The sequence below is a fragment of the Aspergillus japonicus genome (assembly GCF_003184785.1).
Source record: "Aspergillus japonicus CBS 114.51 unplaced genomic scaffold BO86scaffold_51, whole genome shotgun sequence".
NCBI lineage: Eukaryota > Fungi > Ascomycota > Eurotiomycetes > Eurotiales > Aspergillaceae > Aspergillus > Aspergillus japonicus.
Genome location: NW_020291688.1, coordinates 118,979 through 132,452, shown reverse-complemented (window position 1 = coordinate 132,452; position 13,474 = coordinate 118,979). Strand labels below are relative to the sequence as shown.

The 13,474-nt window shown below is 54.8% G+C and overlaps 5 protein-coding genes across 5 annotated transcripts; 3 read left to right on the top strand and 2 right to left on the bottom strand.

Annotated features, from left to right (window-relative positions):
- The first annotated feature begins 77 nt into the window (after window positions 1-77).
- On the top strand, window positions 78-2,659 carry BO86DRAFT_391409 (transient receptor potential ion channel family protein). The gene is made up of 2 exons (XM_025672586.1): window positions 78-726; window positions 806-2,659. Exons 1-2 carry the CDS (start codon window positions 354-356, stop codon window positions 2,548-2,550), a joined length of 2,118 nt encoding a protein of 705 aa, XP_025524853.1. The 5' UTR covers window positions 78-353; the 3' UTR covers window positions 2,551-2,659.
- Window positions 2,660-3,393: 734 nt separating this feature from the next.
- On the bottom strand, window positions 3,394-4,728 carry BO86DRAFT_391408 (MIP/aquaporin family protein). Its single transcript, XM_025672585.1, has 3 exons — window positions 4,378-4,728; window positions 3,991-4,294; window positions 3,394-3,885 (listed from the first exon to the last, which is right to left on the bottom strand). The coding sequence occupies exons 1-3, from the start codon at window positions 4,681-4,683 to the stop codon at window positions 3,650-3,652; spliced, it is 846 nt and encodes a 281-aa protein (XP_025524852.1). The 5' UTR covers window positions 4,684-4,728; the 3' UTR covers window positions 3,394-3,649.
- Window positions 4,729-6,852: 2,124 nt separating this feature from the next.
- BO86DRAFT_411972 (arylsulfatase) lies at window positions 6,853-8,804 on the top strand (the record flags this gene model as incomplete). Its single annotated transcript, XM_025674620.1, has 2 exons — window positions 6,853-7,010; window positions 7,103-8,804. The coding sequence occupies 2 exons, from the start codon at window positions 6,853-6,855 to the stop codon at window positions 8,802-8,804; spliced, it is 1,860 nt and encodes a 619-aa protein (XP_025524851.1).
- Window positions 8,767-10,341, bottom strand: BO86DRAFT_458142 (uncharacterized protein; the record flags this gene model as incomplete). Its single annotated transcript, XM_025677271.1, has 2 exons — window positions 8,767-10,235; window positions 10,328-10,341. 2 exons carry the CDS (start codon window positions 10,339-10,341, stop codon window positions 8,918-8,920), a joined length of 1,332 nt encoding a protein of 443 aa, XP_025524850.1. The 3' UTR covers window positions 8,767-8,917.
- Window positions 10,342-11,454: 1,113 nt separating this feature from the next.
- Window positions 11,455-13,210, top strand: BO86DRAFT_402298 (uncharacterized protein; the record flags this gene model as incomplete). Its single annotated transcript, XM_025673849.1, has 4 exons — window positions 11,455-11,817; window positions 11,899-12,942; window positions 13,017-13,038; window positions 13,125-13,210. 4 exons carry the CDS (start codon window positions 11,455-11,457, stop codon window positions 13,208-13,210), a joined length of 1,515 nt encoding a protein of 504 aa, XP_025524849.1.
- Between the last annotated feature and the right edge of the window lie 264 nt (window positions 13,211-13,474).

The following is a 13,474-nucleotide window of genomic DNA, read 5'->3' as shown; positions in this document are numbered from 1 at the left end:
CCACCAGTGTCATCTCTGGTCACTAGCCTGGACTAACTTACAAACCACGAGTCTAGCCCAGTGACCCAGAAAAGTTACTCCGCTATTATTAGACATATAAGACAAGCGGGCGCTAACCCGCCTCTTCTCTGGCGGGCTTTATTGATTGCGAGATCATCAGGCATCATCAGGGTCACTTGCTCTCTCTCACTCACTCACTCTTGCACGTCTCTCGTTCACACTCGTTCGCTCGTTTGATCTGATCCCCCAGTTCCCCTATCTACCCCTATCCCCTCATCCCCTCACCTCCTCCTCCTAATCCAGAAAATAATAAAAAAAAAAGAACCCACCGTCGATGCGCCACTCCACCGACAATGTGGTGGTCATCACGTTTTCTTAGCGTTCTGATCGCCTGTACGGCCGCCTCCCTCGTCTCGGCCACCCGCCTGATCGAATCCAATGCGCTGAGTCTCTGCCAGAACAGCCCGAACTTCACAGCCACCTACTTCAGCGTCCGCTTCACCCCCAACAACCGCTCCCTCGCCCTCAGTTTCGACGGCGTGGCCGCGATCTCCGGCTATGTCACCGCGGACATTGTCGTCAACGTCTATGGCTATGAGCTGACCACCGAGTCCCTGAATCCGTGCACGATGAACCTGGCCGGTCTCTGCCCCATGAACGCGGGGAACATCAACGTCCCAAACGCCAACATTGATATCCCAGAGAACGTCGTCAAGAGGATTCCAGGTTGGTTTCTCGCCTGGACCCAGCAGTCTGCCTGACTCCGTGGAGGTGCTAGCTTTGGCGGGAACTAACGGGGCATTAGGAATCGCGTACACCGTCCCGGATCTGGACGCCTCCGTTCGCATTTACATCAATTCCACCGACGCCGGCGGGGAGAGTATCGCCTGCATCGAAGCGAGCCTGTCAAACGGGAAGACGGTCTACCAGAAAGGTGTGGGATGGGCCACGGCGGTCATATCGGGGGTCGGCTTGATCGCATCGGCGGTCACGGCCAGTCTGGGCAATTCCAACACCGCCGCCCACGTCGCCGCCAACGTTTTGTCGTTCTTCGGGTTCATGCAGGCGCAGGCCATGTTCGGGATGATCTCCGTGCACATGCCGCCCATCGTCGCCGCCTGGACGCAGAACTTCCAGTGGAGCATGGGGATCATCCGAGTGACCTTCCTGGAGAAGATCTGCACCTGGTACCAGCGCGCCACGGGCGGCACTCCGAGCACGGTGCTCTCTGAGCTGTCGACTGTGTCGGTGGAGGTCATGCGGCGCAGGAAGCGCTCGATCACGGGGGCCGCCGTCAACCTCTTCAAGCGCGCCGACGGGCAGTCGGCGACCGCGAAAACCGGCACGGTCGTCGTCCGCGGCATCAAGCGCGTCGGGTTCACGGCCCACATCGAAGGCACCAACATCTTCCTGACGGGGCTGATTTTCTTCGTCTTTTTTGTTGCGGTCGTGATGATCATCGTTGGCGCCCTGAAGGCGGCCTCCAAGCTGCTGGCGCGGTACGGCAAGATCCGCCACGATCAGTTCGCCGATTTCCACGTCTCCAAGGGCATCCTGTACCGGATGGTGCAGATCGGGTTCCCGCAGATGTGCGTCCTCTGCCTGTGGGAGTTCACGCAGCATGATTCGGCCGCGGAGGTCCTCCTGGCCGCGGTGATGCTGCTGTCCGTGATCGGGGCCCTGGGCTGGGCGGCGGTCAAGGTGATCCTCATCGCGCGGAACTCGGTGGGGATGCATCGCAACCCGGCCTACATCCTGTACTCGGACGAGGCCTGTCTCAACAAGCTGGGGTTCCTGTACGTGCAGTACCGCGCGACGGCCTACTACTTCCTGGTGCCGGCGATGAGCTACATCATCCTCAAGGCGATGTTCATCGGCCTGAGCCAAGCGGCGCCGATCGTGCAGACGGTGGCCCTGGTCATCATCGAGACGCTGATGCTGATCGGCATCAGCATCCTGCGCCCCTGGATGGACCGCAAGACGAACGGGTACAACATCGCGATCGGGGCGATCAACTTCGTCAACGCGATCTTCCTCCTGTTCTTCTCGCAGGTGTTCGACCAGCCGGGGATCGTCACGGGCGTCATGGGGGTGATCTTCTTCGTGTACAACGCGGCCTTCGTGCTGGTCCTGCTCGTGCTCGTGCTCGTCACCTCCGCCTTCGCCATCTTCTCCAAGAACCCGGACCTGCGCTACCAGCCCATGCGCGACGACCGTGGCTCGTTCATCAAATCGCAGAGCCAGCTGGGGATGACGGAGCTGGACGCGTTGGGCTCGACCGCCCGCGGCGAGAGCCCGCTGAAGCGATTCTACATGGCCGGCGAGGGAAATGTGTCCTCCAGTGCCACTGGTCTGGGGGGCGGAGGCGCGGGTGGAGGAATCCCCGGCAGCCGCAGCCGCGACAGCATTCCCAGCCATCGCAGCTCCGCCTCCCCAACCACGCGCTCCTCCCTCGTGCCCAGCACCGCAAGGGGCCCCAGTCCCGTGGGTCAGGCCGATTCTCCAGCTGCGGATGGTGCCTCCGGGCGCACCAGGCATGGGAACGCATGATCTCTTTTTTGTTGTTGTGTAATGAAGTTCTCATTTGACGATTTAGCTGATTTGATTTGATTGAGATGGGATGATGGCGTTAAATTCGAGGTTTGCTGGGATCTTGCTTGGGCTTCTACACATGTTGATATTCGCTTTTTCGAATCTGAAAAGTCGGTGCTCAATGGCATTTCTTCGTAAATCTTTTCATAGCGGATGGTAGTAATGGGTTATTGCAGAACAGGAGCCCTGTAGATCCCTAAGGCACCCTAGGATCGATCCATAGGAGATAAGGGAAGGCTAGAGAGAACCAATGCCAAAAGATAGGTGGAATCAGGACAAATCAGAGTAATCAAGGAATGAGCACCTGGTCCACCGCTTGACCAGTCCTTCCAAGTAAGTTAAACCCACCGCTTTCCTTCCGCATCTCGTAGTCTAATGTATTCAACGGTCACTGCGGATGGGTGTATTATAAGGAAACTGAACTAGACACCTTTATGTGATGAGGACGAACTCAAATATCAGCATCAGCCCAGACAGTTGTCATTAAGGCTGTACTCTATATCCTGCACAGGCCTCGCGAAGACCATCAGCATTGTCACCCCGTGTGTATCATCCATGCCGTGGTACATAAATCTGGACCTTAACCTCCTCGATCATAACGCCCAATTGGAGTACAGTACCCCTTGCTAGAACTTACGCAGGCACTGCCGCCTTGGATGATGACAGATAGATTCGAGATCCGATACCGAGTTCACGAGAATCAACAAAGACGCGGCCTGCATGGCACTGCCTGGCACTGCAAGCTCTGCTGAGAGAAACAAAAAAGGTCACGCAATGCTTCAGATGTCATTACAACCTATACCCAGACAGAAGTTTTCGAGTCTACCGAACTGCTTCATCTTCTCGAAAGAAAAGAAAACGTAACCACGCCAAGACAGCGATACTACCACAAGTATCTACCGTATGAGCAGCACTACAACCACAACCAATATACCCGGCTTCCCCTTCCCCAGACCCCAACCCTCAAACCGCAAGCCTTCGTGGAAACCCCCTCCCAGACTTGAAAATCATAACAGTCTCGCGCACGATAAGATCGCATCTGCAAAGCCAAACATCTTCAGGACTGCTCCTGCTCCTGCTCCCGCTCCCGCTCCTTGGGATCCGTCGCATCCTGCCCCGGATTCGCCTCGGGGTAGTTCCACGCCTTCGCGAAGCGATAATACCCGGCCGCCAGCAGCGCGCCCATCAGCGGGCCGATCCAGTAGATGTAGTGGTATCCCGGGAAACTGGCGGCGGCGACGTCGGGGCCGAAGGATCGGGCGGGGTTCAGGGAGCCGCCGGTGAAATAGACTCCTAACTCACATCATCCCACCATTCTCATTAACTCACTTATCCTTCAGTCCTCTCATGGGGAAAGGGGGGGACAAAAGGGAAGAAGAAAAGGGCAATGTGGCTTACCGGCCAACTCCGCCACAAACAGCGCTAACCCAATGCCCACGGGCGCCAGAAACGTGGCATTGTGCTTCTCGGCCGCCAGCATCAGGATCGTGACCACCAGCAGCGTAGTCAGAAACATCTCGATGAAGAGGCCCCGCGTGATGGAGGTGTCGGCGCTCAGCCGCGTCTGCACGGCGGTGATGGGCCCCGGGAACATGCAGGACACCAGGGCGGCGGCGACGATGCCGCCGAGGATCTGCGCCGGGAGGAGGAAGGCGCAGCGGAGCCAGGGCATCGTGCCAGACACCAAGAGGCCGAGGGTTACCTGCGCTCCAGCCCGGAGATTAGCAGAACTTTGAGTTCGGTCGGTTTGTGTCTACGACTGGGTATTTGGGGAGAGGGGCGTACAGCCGGGTTGAACAGCCCGCCGGAGATCCGGTAGAAGGCCCAGGCCACCACCAGCAGGGACATGCCGAAGCTCAGCGAGATGTAGAGCAGGCGCTGCGGGGTGATGGCGTCGCTGTCGCTGGTCATCGCGGCCACTTGCGTCCCTGCGAAGGCGAACCAGAGGAATAACACGGTCCCTACGAATTCGCTTGATGCGGCGAGGAGGTGGTTTTTGAGGGCCTTCCTTCTTTTGTGGATGGCTCGTTTGTTGTTGTTGGTGGGTGGTGGTTGTTGTTCCACGTCTGTGTTTTGGTTTGAGTTCTGCATGGTTTGTAGGGAGGGGTGAGGAGAGCTTTCGGGGTCTGATTTGGGGAGGCCTGGGGGTTGGATAAGGCAGGAGAGGGTGTAAGCTGGTGGCTTTTGTGATTGTCAATGTTTTCTTACTATATCTTCACATTAGGATCTGTTCATTAGGACGGTGAGTTTTGGCAAGGAGTTGATATAGTGGATGTCAGTTCTGGATCGATGGGGATGCCATATCAAGCGTCACGATGACAGCATGCGAGGATTGAGGAAGAAATAAGCGAGTAAGGATCTCACTCCCACGGATTGGGTTTGTGTGCATGCTAGCAATATGCAACCAGATAATTGCAAACAGGAATTAGGGTCCGATCGCATCTCCATCAACCCAATCATCGAATTCAGGCGAGTAAGAGTCCTTTGGCGACAGTGCAAATGGAATCTATCGGGTGCTCGAATCAAGGTTGGAAAAGATGAAGTATAATGGGTAGGATTTTGATATCTACTCATCCGATACTCCCAAAATGACGCAACTCTACCAAGGCCTGATGTCGGGGGTATTGGTAACTAGCACAATTGGATCACCTTGGCGGCTCAGTTACCAGCCATCAGGCGTTCTGGAATCGAGGTTCCAGTCCCTTGGATTCCCTCCTGAATAAAGTTTGCGGGGGTTGTGGTGTGACAGGTGTCTACCACGTGAGGATATCCGATCCGCTTCGAGGACATCATCTGGTAATGGGTGACGTGAGCATTACAGCTTCGAGCTCAGCGTATCTTCCTATTTTGAGAGTGTGCCAACATAAGGGTCTGAGGGTGTCCCATTCTTGGTCCTTTGGTCTTGGTGGCTAATATGGCCTTGATCATTGGCTGGTGGAACTTGCCGTAGCTAAAGTATACGGTGAGGATCTATAGTTTAGTCCTGCATGTCATACAGGAACCGTGTTATCTTGCAACCCCAAACCCCCTGGACAGCACACCTTACCTTGACCCTTCCAAGTTCTGCCATCTATCCCCAATGGACAGTCCATCTCTGATACGGATCTACGAACTGCCTCTGAGCCCCGTCGCTAACGTCACACCTTCTTTGATTGATATTAGCTGGTTGTTCCGAGACAACTAAATATCATCCTTGAAAAGCAACTGCATCCAGAATTTGTCGGCTAAACATGCCGCCCTCGCGGCGGATGTTGTCGCAAGCCGAAGGGCACTTCAACCCCAGAAATTTCAAATATTGATAGCATGTCTCGCAAGATCGAAATTCGAAAGCCCAATAGTCACAATCGCTTTCAAGCTGGACGTTTAGCGATGTAGCCAAGGGCATGCTAAATTCCAGTCAGGGATCCGGGATTATGGGTCTATCGATTTGTAGAAACCTGCCTCCAGGTAGTCCAGAAGGAATCGGCATAGTTATCTGCCAGTGAGTCCCTTCATGCTCTATTGGTCTGCATATGCTGGACCGATGGAAGTGGTTAGCGGAGGATTACCAATAATGGCATCTATAGTTGCGGATGATAGATGGGTATGAACAAGTAGATTTGCAACTGGAACAAGTCGAAGCAACTGGTGAATACCAGTAAGAGGAGTCATCCCATAATTTACCTGGGACGCTTTGAGATTACTTTGTAGAACACTAAGTACCATTCATGCAACTTAAGTTGTAGACATACATGTGCTAATCATTGAGTCCGAGTAGAAGTAGCCGTACACTGTCCTTAGTGTACTATAGAAGCAGTGGCACTGCATCAGGCGAGCGGGCGGGACTGGCAGCAAAACACCTCAGTACTGCCTACCATCTTCCCCCTCACTCAAAACGTTTCATCTCATCCAACTCCTGATCAGACCACCTCACATCCCTCTTCCACCTTGGAGGTCACAGACAACCACACCCCATGCAGTAAAATAGCCGATAGCCGAATTCGCAATCGATGCGGGGTTCCTGTCACCCGCAGCCATTGGCTACAACCCGGCCAAGGCGACGCAATCCCCGCCGATCATGCTGCTTATCAGCCGACTCCCGATAGACGACGCAGTCAGTGCATGTATACATGGCGCATGGCAACAGTGCGGGGATGCAGACGAGCGGCTTTAAATTGAGCTCGCCCGTCACCTCCGCAGGTTACTGCTCAAACCTCCTTGGGCATTGTCCAGCACCTCTCAACCTCAAGTGAAGTGTTTACGGTCCCAACCAGCCCCAAGATGGCCCCCAAACGCCCCAACTTCCTCGTCGTCGTAGCCGATGACCTGGGCTACTCAGACATCGGCTGCTACGGCGGCGAGATCCGCACCCCGAACTTGAATCGCTTAGCGGAGGAAGGTGTGCGGTTCACCGATTTCCATGCCGCAGCAGCGTGCTCGTCTGTCATCCCCTTCCTTTCCCTTTCTCGTATTGTCATGCTGTTGTTTTGCTTTCTTGGCATAACGCTGATCCCCGATACAATAATACCAGCCCCACCCGCGCCATGATCATGACGGGAACGGATCACCACATAGCGGGCCTCGGCAACCTAATCGAGTGGACCAACATCACCGGCCAGAACGGGCCCAAGGGGTCGCAGATGTCCACCGCCCCGCAACGCGGGATGCCGGGCTACGAAGGCTATCTCAACGAGCGCGTGGTCGCGCTGCCCGAGCTCCTCCGCGACGCCGGCTACCACACCCTCATGGCCGGCAAGTGGCATCTGGGGCTGACCCCGGACCGCGCCCCCTGTAAGCGCGGCTTCGAGCGGTCGCTGGCGCACCTCCCTGCTTGCTCGAATCATTACGCGTTCGAGCCGCAGCTGGCCGGGGCGGATGAGACGCCAACGTTTCTGGAGGCGAGCTTCATCGCGTTGCATATGGAGGATGACCAGTATGTCAAAAAGTTGCCGGAGGGGTGGTACTCGTCCGATGGGTACGGCGACCGGATGTGTCAATACCTGCGGGAATGGCATGAGCGGGAGGATGATGGTGAGGGGGAAGGGGAGGAGCAGCGGAGACCGTTCTTCGCCTATTTGCCTTTCACGGCGCCGCATTGGCCGCTTCAGGCGCCAAGGGAGTATATCGAGCATTATCAGGGGGTGTACGATGAGGGGCCGGATGTGCTGCGGCAGAAGAGATTGGAAAGGCTGAAGGCGTTGGGCATGATTCGCGAGGATGTGGAAGCGCATCCGGTCGTGGCTGAGGGTGAGGTCAAGCCGTGGGAGGAGTTCACTCCGGAGGAGAAGGCGTTATCCTGTCGCGCGATGGAGGTGTTTGCTGCGATGGTCGAGTGTATCGATGCCAATGTCGGGAAGGTGGTGGATTACTTGGAGTCCATCGGCGAGCTCGACAACACCTTCGTCTGCTTTATGTCGGACAACGGCGCGGAGGGGGCCGCGTACGAGGCCTACCCGATGGTGCAGAGTGGCGTGATGCCGCATCTGCAGAAGTACTACGACAACTCGCTGGAGAATCTGGGGAATGACAACTCGTTCATCTGGTACGGTCCGCGGTGGGCGCAGGCCGCGACCGCTCCCTCAAGACTTTACAAAGCCTACACGACGGAAGGCGGCGTGCATGTGCCTTTCCTGGCACGGTTCCCGGCTTCGGTGCGCGCAGCGGCGGACCATGTCAAGAACGGTAGCATCACGGATCAATTCGCCACGGTCATGGATCTGGCCCCGTCGATCCTGGAGATGGCGGGCGTGACGCACCCGGCGCCGCTCTATCAGGGACGGGAGGTCGTACCAATGCGAGGGAAGTCGTTTTATCCCTGGGCGACGGGTGAGAGTTCCCGCATTCACGAGAAGGAATTCATCCAAGGCTGGGAAACGTGTGGCCGGGCGGCATTGCGGTTCGGGGATTGGAAGATCGTCTATATCCCCAAGCCGAAGGGGCCGGAGCGATGGCAGCTGTACAACCTGGTCGAGGACCCCGGCGAGATCCACGATCTGGCTGAGGAGCATCCTGATCGGTTGAAGCAGTTGCTGAAACTGTGGGATCAGTATGTCATAGAAACCGGCGTGATTCCCTTGAACCCTGACTTGGGCGAGTTCCTGGAAGCGACCGAGGCGCAGATGCCGGAGAATGCGTGGATGGAGTACGACTACTGGAAGCGGGGGGCCAGAGACGACCCGAAGAAGTTCATGAGGCAGCCTCCTCGGTTTCAGCGGGTGGTTAAGCAGTTCTGAGGGAGCACCTCGGTGTGGCTATGAGCCGTATACACATATCTAAGTGCGGTTTTTATCCTTCCATGCATGCATTAAAGAATAGCTCCAGTGTAAATCAACCCAATGTCTTACCATCAAATCGTCTCCCTCAAACAGCCAGAACCCCTCCCCTTAGAATGATACGGCCGCGCTACGCAATCAGGGAATGATTCAATAAGAGGGGCCGACGCCTCCAGCAGTAGTTGCCTCCTCCAGGCCCCCGGCCTCTCAGCGGCAACCTCAACCCCCACCACTGTACCCTCCTTATGAACCCGACGTAGCCCACCCCTCTCCCTCAAAGCCACCGGCCCCCGAACCTTAGGAAGCTGACAAGCCCCCAACTCCCCCTTCTCACGCCGCACACGCAACCGCTCCCTCGCCAGCCGAACTCCCTCCAGCGCGCGCAGAAACTCCCATTCCTTCAGCCTCTTGCTAGTACTATACTGAAACCCAGAGATCCGATCCTCCTCAAACGCCCTCCCATTCAGATACACATAGTGATACAACTCACTCCGCTGCATGCGATCCTCCCCGCGGATCTCGGCGTGCGATCGTTGCCGGCGCAGCAGCATCTCCGTAAGATTCCGGACGTACAGAGGGAAGACGTTCGGCGAGGTGCGGAAGAACAGCCGGCCTGAGTTGCTGTCGGGTAGTGATAATGCTCGGCGGAGGGTATCCCGCGCGTGATGGAAGCTTATCGGCCGATCTGCAGTCGACCCAGAACCAGCACCAGCACCAGCCCCCACCGCCGCAGTATCCATCTGAAGATCAGATACGGCCGGATGCAACCTCCCCGCCGTATATCCAAAGAACAGATCGTTCTTCCCACCCTCCCCCGGACGGTAGATCACAACCCTCATCCCCCGCAGCCCCGTCACCCGATCCAGCTCCAACAGCCCCCCATCCCAGTAAGTATCCTTCCCGCTGGCGGACGGGAACGCCAGCGCCATTGCGACCGACACGGAGCGGAGGTGCGGGCAGGCGAGGCTGACGAATGCGAACGTCTCGTGCCACTCCGCGGCGTGCGTTTCCATGCCTTGTGACTGCGGGAGGAAGAAGGATAGATGGCGGATTGTCTGGATCTGGGGGCGGGTGAGGCCGCTGGTGAAGTTGGCGAATGCCTCGGGTTCTTCGGTGTGGAAGAGCGGGGCGCTGTAGGCGAGGTGCTGGGTTTCGTGGTGGAGTTGGCGGTTGGTGAGGAGGAGGGCGTAGCTGGGTTGGTTGTGGGGTTTGTTGGGGGTTGTTGGGGATGGGTTGTCGGGGGAGGGTAGGGGGGTTTTGGTTTTGTTGGGTGGGTTGGTGGTGAGGGAGGGGATGGGTTCGCGTTGGATGGTGATGGGTTGGGTGGTGAAGAGGTAAGTGTAGATTATTTGGCGGAGTTCGAGGGGGAGGGTTAGGAGGGTCGGTTTGGGGCTGTTGGGGTTAGACGGGTTTCCGAGGGGTGAGAGAGGGGATGGGTTCTCAGGCAATGAGAGTGGGGATGGGTTGGGGTGTTGAGGGCTTACCGGGGGGAGTCCATGGTTAGGGCTGGGGAGATGCAGTTGAAGCTGTTGTGGTAGCTGTAGATCTTCGGTCGAGGGATAAACACAGAAGAAAGATCATTTCGCAATCGCGGCCGTTGGAGGCTGGTTGCTGCTTATTCTGCGCTAATTACGCTAAAGTTCTTAGACTATAACTAATGCTTATCTATCACTGTAAGCCATCTTCTTCGATCCAGTCTGTCTAGAAGAGATAAATGGGTATAATTTGTGGACTTGTTGAGGGTTAGCTTTCTCTAGCTTACCGACTATCGCCTGAGATGCAGTAGTATGTCTACTGCCAGAACCTGAACGTACAGTACTTGCGTGGGTGCTAGGGTATATAAGTAGATCTTGACTACTGAAAACTGTCAGACAGAAATAGCTGACTCGTTGAAGGTCCTGATATATCATTGTTTGAGAGATGATTGACTACAACCCAGGAGATGGAGAGCATGAAGCTGAGGATGAGATTTACATGTAGAACTAGAACGCTTGACCTTCCAAAGAGGAAGGCGGAACGCTTCGACATTCCTCACTACAACATCATAATACATAAACAAGCAGAGCCAATGTAGAGTACAATTGAGTGAAGAACTGAAGTCAACACATATCCAAGTACCGGCAGATTTGAGGTCACTGAGTCAGGCATCCACTTTCAACTTCAACTGAACCGGCAACATTTGTGTAAGTGAAGTAGATGATCGACATTCTACCTAGTAAGGTACTAGGTACTACCAGCCCGAAACGGCTAGATCGAATTACGGACACATTTTACTCCACTCTGATGCCGGCAACCCGATCGGATTTATGTGTATTTACATGTACCGTACATATGGAGACCCAAGTGTATATATACATTGTAAGTTTGTAACATGATCCAGGGTTCGCAATCAAAACAACACCCCGAATTTCGGCCTAGTGGTCTAATAGTCCTGGTCCAACTAAGACAACCCCCAATTAGTTCATTGAACTCCATGAAATAGCATCCTCTAATTGTTGTAAAAGACATCGAATGCTTCATTTCTGCCAGTTCAGACCGCTCTCAAGGATTTTTATTCCATTCAACACTTCTGACTTGCTTACCTTAAACCTCATACGACCCGCCCATCAACATGTCCGACTTAGCGCGGAACACCGGACTGTACGATTTGCCCCCTGAGACCTTCGAGTCAACCCTCACATACCTGGACCTCGAATCGATCAAGGCTCTCCGCTTAGTCGACCGGAAGCTGGCCGAGAAGTGCATCGGGCCCCGATTCCTAAGGTGCATCCAACAGCCTGTTCTCGATGTCTCACCGCAGAGTCTTCGCTCTTTGCATGCGTTGGCGCGCAATCCTACCCTCAGCAAGAAGATCCACTCGCTCACATTCCTTGCCACAACTATGGAACTTTCCGAGTTAGACAAGAATATCAAATCTGGAAAGTACGTGGCGCAGAAACTCAACGAGCTCGGAAACGTGGTTTCCAGGACCAAGGTCAGATTCACGCCGGAGGAACTGGAAAAAGCCAAATCTGATCTGCGCTGGCTCAATGAAAAGCAAGAAGCCAGAGACTAGGAGCCACCCAGCGAGATGATTGAGATCCTACAACTTGCGCTCAACCTGTTTGGAACCTTGGATGTCATCCGCTTCGATGGCGGGGTCCTCCGCGGCCGGACGGAGAGAAAGGCGCCCAATTCTAAAGACTGGCAGCCACTCTGGGCGCGAGCCGCGCAAATCCTCTCGTTGGTTTTGAAGGCAATGGTGCGGAGTAGGGTCTCGGTCAAGAGCCTGGATATCTTTCGTGATACAGATAAATGCTGCATTCCGATTGACAAGATCACCGATATTGCATCGAATTTGGGCCCAGCGCAGCTGGCGATACTCGGCAAGGATCTGATATCGCTCAAGCTCAGTATTTCTATGGCTCTTGAGGATTCTCTTCAAGATGAGGAGGAGGAGGACGAGGAAGAAGAGGATGAAGACGAGGATGAGGAGGAAGAGAAAGAAAAAGAAGAAGAAGGAGAGGATCCCCGGCCCGTGCTAGAGGATGGAACACCCGGAATAGCATCACTATTTCTCAAATCTGCACCAGCTCTTCGAGAGCTGGACTTAACATTCCGGCGTACTGCATATGGAGAGGAATTATTTCACTACTACGATAGGATCGTCGACAGTATCGCTCGAGAAACCCAATTGCCATTGTTGGAAAGATGTGCGTTATCCGGATTTGCGGTCAAAAGACAGTCCCTGCTGCTTTTTCTCCAAAAGTATTCCGGCCTCCGCTCGTTGACGCTGCATGAGTGTCACCTAACCACGGGGTCATGGGCCCCGATCTTTGCTCATTTGGAGCGATCGATGCCAAGTCTCGAGAATCTCAGCCTCGAGAATCTGTTTGGGAGACATACACAGAACAGGAAGTATGCACAACCAAGGCGGCATGCTCCAGATCTTGGCCCCAATCCACAGGCAGCGGATGACGAGCAGGAGGGCAAGGGGCTGGTGGTCCTGCTGCCAATCTGGGATACAAATCCGCCACCGCGTTGGACACGCTACTCGCATTCGAACGGGTTAGCTGTGCACACCAGGGACTTCACCCGCGAGGACTTGGCCAAAGGACTGGTTTTTCGGCCTCTTAGAAAAGGGCCTGGACGAGCTCTTGGTTCCCTTGAGCTTATGCGCTGGCATAGATTTAGGACTCAACTTTACGCGCGTCCTGTAGGTTAATGGCATGTACCTTTTGAGACATTCAGTCAGAACAAGTGGTTTACAGCCATTCAGCCAGGCGACTTACCTCTGTACAGTGTTGAGATGGTTCTACGAGGTCCTGGCCATCCCCGTCAGGCAAGCCACAACACAGCCCATGATTGTGCTTGCCCTCTCCCAATAGGGTGGTCGGATCGTATTCAAAGAGGTTCCCCCTTTAGTGGTAACTTCTTTGCATAAAGTAAACTATTGGTTTAATTTTCTTGTAGGTCGTCGGACAAGGTCTTGTACAATAGGCTGTGGCTGGTATATAGATCATTTCTTGTCAACATCCAGATAGAAAAATCAGATTGAGGTTACAATATGGGTTGAAGAGTGGCAGTAAAGACCCTGCTTCTGATCTAAACACCCTTACAGATCTGCCACTGAATTAGGCATCCACTGCACT